At 38.3% G+C, this 12,500-nt stretch overlaps 1 protein-coding gene across 1 annotated transcript in view; it reads right to left on the bottom strand.

The window, feature by feature from the left end:
• Positions 1–12,500, bottom strand: part of LOC144963948 (uncharacterized) — a 27,017-nt gene that overhangs the window by 6,107 nt on the left and 8,410 nt on the right. The window contains exons 6-9 of the mRNA XM_078897890.1: positions 9,958–10,047; positions 6,371–6,531; positions 2,180–2,703; positions 1,451–1,533 (exon numbers count right to left, since the gene is read on the bottom strand). Coding sequence (XP_078754016.1) covers positions 1,451–1,533; positions 2,180–2,703; positions 6,371–6,531; positions 9,958–10,047 — 858 coding nt within the window. The remainder of the gene's footprint in view (positions 1–1,450; positions 1,534–2,179; positions 2,704–6,370; positions 6,532–9,957; positions 10,048–12,500) is intronic.

The raw sequence follows: 12,500 nt of genomic DNA, 5'->3' as shown, positions 1-12,500 counted from the left end.
TCTCTCACCACACTCAAGGGTCAAATGAGTACCTAATCGTTAATAGTATTGTTTCTATGAGGGGGGAAATGTAATATCGCCCAACAAGCATTATGTCTAGTCCTATATTCGTGTTGCTGTTGGTCGGGGGCCCTTTGTAAAGCGGTTTGAGCACATTTAGTGGATATTGCGCTACATACAAGCTCAAGTTGTTTTTGGTTTTTTTTTTAAACTAATGATATGACACTCGCCTTCAGAATGGAAGAATCTGGCTCAAACTGACATGACATAAAACCGTTTTTGGCACGATTTATCCATATTTGCAGTCTTGCATCGAAGAGTGGATATATGGCAATATTATATGATAATGACAGATACAGGTGGTGTTAGCTTACATAGGAATGTTAAAATGTCAACTTAGATAGAGTCCCAATACTGATATGCAATGAAAAAAAAACGTATTTAACCCTCTCCTTACCAACTACAGGAAAATCGTCACATTCGTTTCGATGCAACCACCTCACCTGATTGTTTTTGTTTCTCATAAACTTTGATGAAAAATATTTTTATAGCCAAACAAACATGACACTTATATGCATAGAATGTACTTGTTGGTTTTCTGTTTGAGTAAGAAAAATCTATTTTTGTATTGTATTGGGCGGATGTGAAGTTTTGGGGAAAATTCTGAAACTGGCCGGTGAGGAGAGAGTTAAAATCTTGGCCAGAAAACTTGTCCTTCAAATATCGATCGAATTAAATGACCCTCATCTTCCAAAAAGCTCTCAAACCTGGGACTTCCGTGGAGTCCCGGGTTTGAGAGTATTTTTGGAAGATGAGGGTCATTTTAATCGATCGATATTTGAATGACGATTTTTCTGGTCAAGATTTTAAATATATATTGTAATTTTTTTTTAATTTTTTTTTCAGAGCACTGCAGAAAAGCCAAGAGTAAATACGTGTCGAGTATTATTCTTGGTTAGAAATCCGAATTAGCCACGTCCAGGGTAGTATGTTGTGTGTTACAGACGTGTGTATTCGTCTAACCAAATACCTTTCAACGGTAATTCTCTAAGCGATACATTAATTCTCCTAGTTCTGTTATCCTCTGCCTCTCCGTCAGACTTGCGGAATTCAATTGAGTTATCGCCCTTGTCTGTGGTTATCTCCCTGTCCTTGTCTACGGCATCGACAATCTCGCTTCTTCCTTTTTCAGAAATGACTACAACATCCGGTTCTTTCTCAATTCGATTATCGGTTGTATGTTTTGGATGTATCGATTCCAGCGTTTCCTTGATAGTCGGTGACGGTTTATGCCCATTCTTGTCGTGCAGTCGTTGCAATCCGTCTTCTACAAGCCTCCAAATAGCGTCCTCCCCGATGCTTCGGAGTTCTTCTTCAACCAATTCCCAAATCGCCTCCTCCCTACTCAACTGCAGCTGCCATTCCACAAGTTCCCAAATATAATCCTCACCCTGTTTCTTGAGCTCCGATTCCACGAAATTCCAAATGTTGCTGTCGTTGTCTGCAGGTCCGAGGGTTTTGTCGATTGATGACCTGAAATACACACAAAAAAAGTGTGATGTCAACAAACTGGTCACCATCTCATTGAAAGTGTAAAACCACTCTTTTGGAGGACTGGATACATTCCTTGTGTAATTGATCTTTTGGTTTTAAAGTGATGGTATCTTATTTTCTAGTCTAAAAGAAACATAATTTTCTTCCCTGATTTTTAAAATTGAATTTTATTTCCGTTTTGCCTGACAGAGTAACATTCTCGACTTTTCGGATGTTTTACTGCACCTGTGGGGAGGGAGGGAGATAGCTCATTTGGTAGAGCACCCGCTTCACACGCAAAGGGACCAAGATCGATCCTAGGTGCAGTCGAGATTTTTTCGGACCCCTCACCGCCCCCCCCCCTGTCCATCCAGCAGTGAATGGGTAGCTGAGTCTGTTAGATTTGGCGGAAAGTACGTTGCGATAAATTGGCGTCCTATCCAAAGGATTGCAAGCAATTGCTATTGTCCGTTTCACGCTATAGAAACCGGGATGAACTCCGGCTCCATGGGCCCAAATGGCTCTGAAGGACTACTCCTACTACTACTACTACTATTCTGCACCCGTGTCTTCTCCAAAAATGTGTTTCATATCGACTAAAATTGTCCGAAAATGTAACAAAGGTACAAATAAATCTTTTACTTACGAATCAAAATATGTGGGCCTTTTATCATCTTCCAGTTGTAAGGTTTTGGTACCAGATTGGTCCAGAGTTGATTCTGGTTCATTTTCTACCTCAATTATTATAGTTTTTGTGCCTTTTACGTTAAACGTCGGTCTTGCTTCATTCTCAATATTAATAGGCTCATTAAAATTTCGTATATGAGACGGATGGGATTCAATCTGTATCTGTGTTGATTTATCAAAACTTTTAATATCCAAAGGTTCTCGTTCATTTGTCATCCAATCGGAATTACCAGTGTTAGAATTTCGTTGAACGTTTACTAATGACTCATCGAATGTTGTCGAGCTGGGCAGTTGTGGTTTATTTTGTATCTGGAGAGGTTCGTTGAAATCCGTATCCATTGAGGTCAAGGGAATACCCGGTTCATATTCCACTCGGGACGGGTTGATAGAATTTCCATCAATGTAATTTTCTGACACCAAGTTCTTTCCATTTGGAAGCCAGAGGGAATAGTGGACAACTTGTCTGAAAAGCTTAGTGGTCAACTGAAACGGTCAAAGGGTTAAATATATATATATATATATATATATATATATATATATATATGGCGACAATACATACGTAATTTTATCTAAAGAGAACAATTTTAAAATGAGCTTCCATGTAGCGCATTATCCACTAAACATGCTCAAAGCGCTTTACAATTGGTCCCCAGTCAACCACAACATTAACCTGTTAGGACGTGACGCCTATTAGACGGTACATTTTATTTTCGGACAAAGGTAACGCTGTTAACGGCCAGGTACTCATTTTACACCTGAGTACGGATAGAGAATATGAGTAAAGAGCCATGCGCCGCTCAAATCGGGACTCGAACCCAGGACCTTCCGATCTGAAGCCAAGGGTCATACCACTAGACCACATAGCAGCACATGAAGTCAAATTAAATACAATACAAACTAATCAGTCATGTTATCAATTTATAATATCCCTCCATCTCTAGATAGAATGAGGATGACGTCACTCGGGTCTTTGTTGTTGTTTTTTGCCATTCGCGTTTATGAGTAATTCTCACTTAACTGTATTATCCAGACTATTAAAGTTCATGGTTAACATAGTTTTGTGGTTGGTCCGTTATACTTCCGGGTGGCAATGTTGTGAGCTCCTTAGCCAAGCGAATACTATATAGCTAAGAAGCTCGTATAACGGACCAACACCAAACTATGTGTAACCTTGAACGTTTATAGTCTGATCAGTGGCGTGGGGCCATTGGATCGAATGGTGCCAGGCACCACACCAATCTTTAAAAGATCATTAACAGCATAATTTAAATAAAAATAAAACAGAAATTTTATCTCCACTGTCTTTCGCCAACTCGCCAACAACATACTGCCTTTTTAGTCTCCACTCTTTTCAAGATTCCGAATCACACACTGCGCCGACTCGTGTGTTGGTGACATCACTGCGCGAATTAGTGAGGGAATCAACACCGTGGTGCAAAGCAATCCAAGCTCCAGTTAACGCTCTATCTATTAGTATCGCTACAGCTGATTGAGCGAGAAACTGGGTCGAATTATACTATCCTCAAATAGTGGAAAAACCCTCAACTTGTGCCAGGATCTGAGAGCTCCACCGTTGGACTGGAGGGATGCGCCAATGTTGCACCATTTCATTTACTTCATAATTAGGGTAACTTCGTCCATCCAAAATATTACATTAACTGTCAAAATCACTGATCATTGTCAAGTTTATTTGTAAGTAGCAAAGAAAAACAACATAAAGCTTAAAAATATGATATATCAAAATCCCCCCCCCCCCCCACCTCTTATTCACGATTATTGAATAAAGTAATTCTTTGCAACGAAGCATTGTGGACGAATTTACCAACATTTTTCTTGCTTGTAGTGCCGAGTTGATGGTTACGTGTGTATGAGTGTTTATTTGTGTGGGTGGGTGTGTGTGTATGTGTGTGTGTTTGTGCGTGTGTATTTGTGTCAGTCAGAGAAAGAAAGCGAAGATTGTCAACAGTTATACTTTGGTGTGTTTTTTGATTTCTTAAGTACTTAAGTGGAGTGATTTTTTCTTTGTGATGCTTTAAGATCTGAATCTACCTTTTATTTGTGCAATCATTAATCGTATTCCACTGATTTCCATTATTTGAGATATACTTTGAAGTTTTGTTTTGTTAAACATTGGATTGCAATGAATCAAGTTGAGTCTTTGCTTCACCGACCGTTTGGGATACTAGATGGCAAATTAGAAATAAAAAGACTAGTTCCTCACCAACCAACTGATTTTGATTTAACACAGGTGTGGAAATCTAGAAAACGCTCTTTTTCGGTGACATGGTACGACATACATGAATGGCTCACAGTTAGTTTAGAAAAAAAAAACAACGTTTCTTTTGCTTTTATTGTCTACTTTTTACAGATACAACAAACACTGACAAATCATGGACATCTATAGGCTATAGTGACCTTAACCACTTCCATCGTATTTCTTGACCTCCTGAACGTTGTTTTAGCACCCTTAAAAAAGTGAAAAATTTCTTGCGAAATTCAATGAAACAGGAGCGGTTAAATTCGTTAATGATTCTGTCAATTCACAAAGCTGAAATAGATGCCATTCCAGATTTCAATAAACAAATTATAAAAAGATTTGCAGATTTTCTTTACAAGTACTCAAAGTAAGTAATTTCTGTCATAGGTTTCTTTTCTCTTTTGATTTACATTTATCACATATTGATTGCATTATCTACCAAATCCAATCCTTTAAATGGTGGATAAAGAATAATTACAAAGACCTTTTCACACGGGACTTGTATCTCAGTGTTGTGGCTTGTTTTCATGAATTATTTGTTTTTGTGAGTTTTGTCCACTCGTAGAAACAATCGACCCTCCCCCCACCCTTCCAAAAAAGAGAGTTTTCAACATGTGCTCTCTCCTCTTAATCGTGTTCACTGTTTTAGACATTTTTTTCTTCTTCTAATCACGGCACCACCATATGCCGTCAATACGCCACGCCGCTGAGTCTGATTATATAAAAGTTTAAGGTTCCACATGGTTTTCTGTGTTGGTATGTTGACCCGGCTGGCGGATGTTGTGGGTTTTTTTTTTAACTAAACGTATAGGGGACAGCGTGGCTCAGCGGTACGGTCCTTGTTTCGTACCCGAAAGGTACCGAGTTCGATCACCCGCCGCTGCGCTGTGTGGCCTTGAGCAATTCACCTCGCCCTAGCTCAATTTGCGGCGCTGGACTGATGCTGATGCCTGGGTTATTCCAGTCTTTCCTTGGAATAGACCCTGGAGACAAATTTCCCATATGGTATGAATAAAGGTAATTTTTTATTATTTTATTTATTATTTATTGTACCAGGCGCCAGACGCCGCTGTATTCCCAAACAGACGGAGGCCAACAAATCAAATGTGTTGTGTCAGTTGTAATCATTGTTCCTAAATAGGTTCCACACATGGAATAATCTACTCGTTGGTGTCAAACGTCTCAGCAACACTGACACATTTAAAGATGCCCAATCAAGGGGGCGAAGTGGCCGAGTGGTTAAGGCATTGTATTGAAGATCCCGGGTTCAAGCCCTGCTTCAGGCACTTTCTCATTTTTCCTTGGGCAATATTATTTTTCCCCAATTTGCTCACTTGGACAAAATGGGTGATTCCTGTTGACACAAGACATCCTGTTTAATGGATTATCTATATTCTTTCATGGAATGCCTAGGCGACGGTATCTTATGATGCAGTGGCGGAAGGGCGTAATTTTTTTTTAATCAAGAGAGTATCCATAGTATTTTTTTTTCTTTTAAATATGTATATGTCGGGGGTCCCAAAAGCTCAGTTGGCAGAGCACTCGCTTCACACGCAAAGGGACAGAGATCGACCCCGAGTGCAGTCGAGATTTTTTCTTATGACCCCCCTCCCCCTGTCTACTCAGCAATGAATGGGTAGCTGGGTTTGTTAGATCTGGCGGAAGTACTTTGCGATAGACTAGCGTCCTATCCAAAGGATAACAAGCAATAGCTATTGTTCGTTTCACGCTATAGAAACCAGGATAAACTCCGGATCCCTGGGTCTAATGGCTCTGAAGGACTACTTTTTTTATGTACATGTCGTCAGTAATTACTCTATTGAGATGAGATTGTTAAAACAGGTTTCATATATGTTTAATTGCACAATCTTATTCTATTTACACATGTCCTACCCTGATAGTGGTGGGAGCCACTATAGGCCCTCGTGACGTCATCGACTCCTGGTTCATCCGTTGTTTGTATATCCAGGTGATCCCGTCAATTTTGTATTTCCCTTCCTTGCTGGGCCAACCCTTCTCGTTGATGATGAAACGATTGGATGAATCGACGAGGGCTGAAAGGTTGATAATCAAACCCAAAAAAACGGAGTTAATATACAATTTAGCATTCGATGAATAATAAATTTTATATATATATATATATATATATATATATATATATATATATATATATATATAAATAAACACAATTCCCTTTATTCATCCCATAGGGGAAATTTGTCTCGAGGGAAGACTGGAATAACCCAAGCATCAGTCGCAGTGCAGCGCCGCAAATTGAGCTAGGGCAAGGTGACTTGTTCAAGGCCACACAACGCAGCGGCGGGTGATCGAACTTGGTACCTTTCGGGTCCGAAGCAAATACCGTACCGCTGAGCCACGCTGACTATAATGATATATAGCTCAGTGGCGGTTCTAGCCTATTTACAGTGGTGGGGAAAAGATGATCCGTCATATATATATATATATATATATATATATATATATATATATATATATATATATATATATATATATATATACATATATATATATTTTATTTTTTTTTTTTTTTTAAATTATAATTTTTTTTTTCACCTTTAAAAAAAAATATTTCAACCACAAATAATCACATTCACAATGAAATGACAATACCAGTAAATTTTAATTATTCCAAACGTAATCAAAAAGTAATCACGAAAGAGAATACAACTAAAAAATAAAGCGACGAGACATAATGCGACAACACCTTGACAACAGAAGTCCATTTCATTCACTCGAAAAATTAAAGAGATGCTTTAATCCCTCAACGGCGAGATTTTACTGGTTTTCAGTAGTATGTAGTAACCTTAAAGTTTTCATCGAGAAGCAACAACAGCGATATGACTCGAGTTTCATTCAGAGCTGAAATTGCATCATTTTTACTGCTGTCTTGGTGGTTAGAATGATTGTGCCGGTGGTGGTAGTGGTTGGAATAGTGGTAGCGGTGGTGGTGGTGGTGGAGGAGGAGGAGGAAGACGAGGCGGTGAGGGAGGATGTAATTATGATAGTGGTTTTGGTGGTGCTGTTGGTTAGAATGATAGTTGTGGAGACGATGACGGAAATTGTATGATGATGTTGATATTGTTTTTATTGCTATTGTTGTACTTGTTGTTAATATTGTTGTTGTTGTTGTTGTTGTTGTTGTTGTTGTTGTTGTTAATGATGATGATGATGATGATGATGATGATGGGGATGATGATGATGATGATGACAACGACGATGTCGTCGACAATGATGGTTACCACCATACGATATTACAAAGTTTATTTAATCTTAGGCTTTCGCCAATAATTCACACAATAAAATTAAGACAAAAGAATGTTACTAATCTCTCCTCATGCATTCGTTATACTATCACACTAACGACCGTGTTATCTTTACTCCTTCCCCAACCAACCCCTAGCTTCCCGCCTCTTCATCGCGAACCATCTTATGTAGTATGTATTTGCTTCAGGACGGGCAAGTACGAAATCTGCCCACCCTTCCTTTAAACGTATTTATTTCCTCTATAACTTAGAATTCAACTCTCTCCTTACTCAGAAGAGTATTTCTCGTATACTAATTCAATTGTTGAGAAAACCAAAATGGTGGTTGTATTTTATATATTTATTTAGTCGTGACTTTTGAATAAAAGTGTTTTATTTTATTAGAGGGAATACAATAGAAAATTGCATTGTTTTGCAAAATTATTTAGTCTGGCAATAAAAATACAGCGGTAATTAGTTTAAGAATAATAATTTAAAAAAAAGAACTAACAAATTAATTTGTTAAAAAACAAAAACAAAAAACAAACAAAAAACAAAAAGAAAACAATTTAAATAAATGAGTTTTGAGAAGTACTAAAGAAAACGAGAAAAAAATAAAGAAATAATTTAAATGGATAAAAAAATATATAAAAACAACACAAATTAATACTAAATTGATATAGTATTAGTAAGTTAATAAATTTAATTCAATACTGGAACCTTCCCAAAGTCATTACATCAATGGTACCAGCACAAGTAAGGCAATAAATAAGAAAAAGTTCGTTTGCCAAAAGCTCTATTCAGTGTTCACTGGTTATTAAGGTGGGCTCATTTGAATTAGCCCGACCTAGTACTAGAGAGGCCAGACAGCAAAAATCGGAGTTAGTTCACCGTCAGGCGACGTGACGATGAGATGACGATGTGGGCGGAGTGGAGTGGAGTGGTGGGGGGGGGGGGGGGTGATAAAAAGAACAGGAGCGTATCCTGGTTTATGCATTACGGGGGGCAGGGTGATTCGCAATCTATCAAAAATACACCCAAATTGATTTCAGTATGAAGTATCAAGTTTAAGTAGTAACTTTTGAAATTATCTAATTTAAATTTGATTATTTCGGACCTGGTAATACAACTTATAACTTGAAAAAAAACAGGCTGGTATTTGCCCACCCTGCCCATTATTACCAGCCGTCCCTGATATAGCTAGAAGGGTAGATGCAGCGGCGTTGTCAAAGACGTTTTAGAAATTTGAGGGGGGAAAAAATGAATTTATAATTTCTATCTAGTGTTATGGTAATCAGATTGTGACACAGATAAAAACAAACAAACAAAAACAAACAGACAAAAGCAAAAATGATTATAGTGACAGACGGGGCATCCCGATCGGATGAATAGGAAGCGGGAAGCATCATTTAGTAGTAGTAAATAGTAAGAAAAAAAAAAACAACAACAAAAATAATTTAAAAACTCAAAAAAACTTGAGCTTTTATATAGCGTAAAATCCCCTAAACGTGCTCAAAGCGCTTTACAACTTTGAAGTAGTATTTATTTATTCATTCATTGTGGACACGTAGGCTACATCAAATGTAAAATTTTAAGCTGAAAGTTACAAAAACAAATAAAGCGACCTGTACTTATTTGCAGATCTGATAACCCAAAGTGTTATGGGCTGATTGTTGTAAAGCGAATTAAATACTCTCAAACCAAAGCAAAAATAGAAATTGTCCGTTACAACATTTTAAAATCCGTCCCATAATTCCTTTCCGTTACCAGACCTTTTGCGGCTGTGTGGTCTTGTGATATGACACTCGCCTTCGGATCGGAAGGTCCTGGGTTCGAGCCTCGCACAGCGCATAGTTGAGTCCTTGGAAAAGGCTCTTTACTCACATTCTCTCACCGTATTCAGGTGTAAAATGAGTACCAGGCCGTTAACAGTGTTGTGGCTGTCTGAAAAAAATGTAATATCGCCTAACATGTTAAATGTTGCTGCTCACCAGGGACCCCTTGTTAAGCGCTTTAAGCACGTTTAGTGGATATTGCCGTTAACAGTGTTGTCACTATCCGAAAAAAAATGTAATATCGCCTAACATGTTAAGTGTTGCTGTTCACCAGGGACCTCTTGTTAACGGCTTTGAGCACGTTTAGTGGATATTGCCCTATATAAAAGCTCAAATTTTATTAATCTTTTTTTTTTTCAAATATTATGTGCACATTTCCCACCTAGAGAGTTCATCTTTCTGCCATACTTGACGATTTCTATGGACGTTGCACCTTCAGGGATTCGAACCACGATGGGCATGTCATTTAAATCTGGTGAAGAAAAACAAAACAAAACAGATATTCATGACCAACAGTGTCTAAATAGTATTTAAAACAGAAAACAAAAGTCACGTCCATGCTTATCCATATAGATAATATTTGATTGAAATAAAAATAATGTTATGCCTAATGCAGGCATGCACACTCTCACATTAATAAAATACAATCAAATAATACGAATATATAACCAGAAATACATCTGTGCGGCTATGTGGTCTTGTAGTATGATACTCGCTTTCGGATACTCGCTCGACGCATAGTTGAGTTTTGGAAAGGGCTCTTTACTCATATTATCTCACTGTACTCGGGTATAAAATGAGTACCTGGCCGTTTACAGGGTTGTCCCTGTCCGTAAAATTGTAATATCGCACAAAGACGTCATGTCTTGTCCTACATGTTAAGTTTTTGCTGTTGGCCAGGGACCCATTTGTAAAGCGCTTTGAGCACGTTTAGTGGATATTGCACTATATAAAATCTCAATTAAAAAAAAAAAGTAATAATAACAGAATATCAAAATTATAATAGGATCTTCAACAACTTGCGCTTGGTTGAACTAATTTGCATTTTGCTAAAAATAGAATGCGACACCACATGTTCAAAACATTTAACCCTTTCCTTGCCAACTACAGGAAAATCGTCACATTTGTTACGATTTCACCAACCTTTATCCCATTCAGTTTTCTTTTGTAATCACAAAATTTGAAGATTAAAAAAAATAAATAGTGATAACAACTTAATTCTGCGATGTACATGTATTTAATTCTTTTGAGTAAAGGCTTAACATCAATTGTTATGTTAGATGGGTTTGAATTTTGATGGATAATCATGAAAAAGATCGGCAATGAGAGAGTTAAGATTGGAGAAACAGACATTTGTAAATGTGGAGAGGGGAAGCAGGATGCCATCCATACATTATATTTCACAGGACTGTACAAAGTACATTACGGAGTTATAGTTGTAAGCCGAAGCAGGCCGACCGATCGACTTACCGATCACGTGTTCAATTTTTTCTCGCGTCCTCTCGTCTAATCTCGAATAGAAAGAGGAGGCGGAGCTTATATGATATAACGCAATGAAAGTTCTGTCCGACGACGGGTTGGGGGATATCACCTCTTCAAAACTTACCTTATTATATGAGATCTTGAGATTCTTATCCAATCATCGATTGCTCGTTTGACAGTTCGCTTGTGAACAGTTAGGAGACCATCTCTTGATTTATGGGCAGGCGGCTTTGCGTAAAGGCGGGCGGTGAGTGTTGTATACATCAAAGAGTACCGCTGACCGATGGGTAAATAGTGGTTGTGTAACCCAAAAGCCCTGCCGACTCGACTGTAAGGTCTTTTATGTAATAGTTGCGTCACCATCTCAACGCTCAGGAATTAATTAGTGAGGCAGGACTCTCAGTATATATATATATATATATATATATATATATATATATATATATATATATATATATATATATATAAAACAAACAACGCATTTGAATCACACGAGATACATCAGTGTGCTCGTCGCATTGAGAATTGAAAAATGAGAGATAAATCAAGAATATCGACCGGAAAATAAAGAAACTATCATTAAATTTTAAAGAATTGAGCAATATTTTTTTCAAAATCAATCTACTAGAACATTTTTATATTTCTAAACCTATTTTTGTGAAACAAAGATAAATGTTCTCCTTTTTGCAAGCTGATTCAAACAATGTGGTTTTCAATTTTATCGTATACGTAATCATTTGGAAGCTACAGAGAAAGGTGTTTTTGTGTAATCCCTTTCACACACACACGCGCGCGCGCACACACACATACAAACACACACACAAACATATACAAACAATACACAAACAATACACATCCCTGATCATCTATTGCCTATATTATTAATGTTAATATATACATCCCATGCTGATTGTCACTACCCCCCCCCCCCCCACCCCCAACCATTTCCACCATCCAAGTACCAGCGGCCTTTTCTCTTTGATTTCGTATCATGGTCTACCCGAAGCGCAACACCTCGATCGTTTGTGGGTCAACCCCCCCCCCTCCCCCCTCCCCCCACCTTCCCCCGTAATCAATTTATAATTTTCTCTCTGTATAGAGCGCCACATGCACAATTATATACTATTGAATGACACTGACCTTGCCCCTCCCCTAACACAAGCCAACAGCAACCCAAGCTATCCTCTATCACGTGACCTTAGATCCGATGCTGCATACCGCTTGAGAGTCTTCACTATCCAGATCTCGTTCATGGTCACGTGAGAAGGCTATATCCGTTCGGGTTCGGCGTTCGGCGTCTCGTTCGGCCCGATTTCGTTAGAAGCCTAATGAGAAAAGGGCGACCATTTTGGTCCGAGAGGACTACACTAAAGTCGAAGTTCTATGGGTCTAAGCACGAGCTTGAGAAGACCACAGCGTTTCTGCATCTTGTTGACCTTCAGC

Source organism: Berghia stephanieae, chromosome 2, assembly GCF_034508935.2.
Source record: "Berghia stephanieae isolate SIO BIC M18660-M18661 chromosome 2, UCSD_Bste_1.3, whole genome shotgun sequence".
Lineage (NCBI taxonomy): Eukaryota > Metazoa > Mollusca > Gastropoda > Nudibranchia > Aeolidiidae > Berghia > Berghia stephanieae.
Note: the sequence above shows the minus strand (reverse complement) of the source record. Positions and strands in the feature narration are given on the sequence as shown.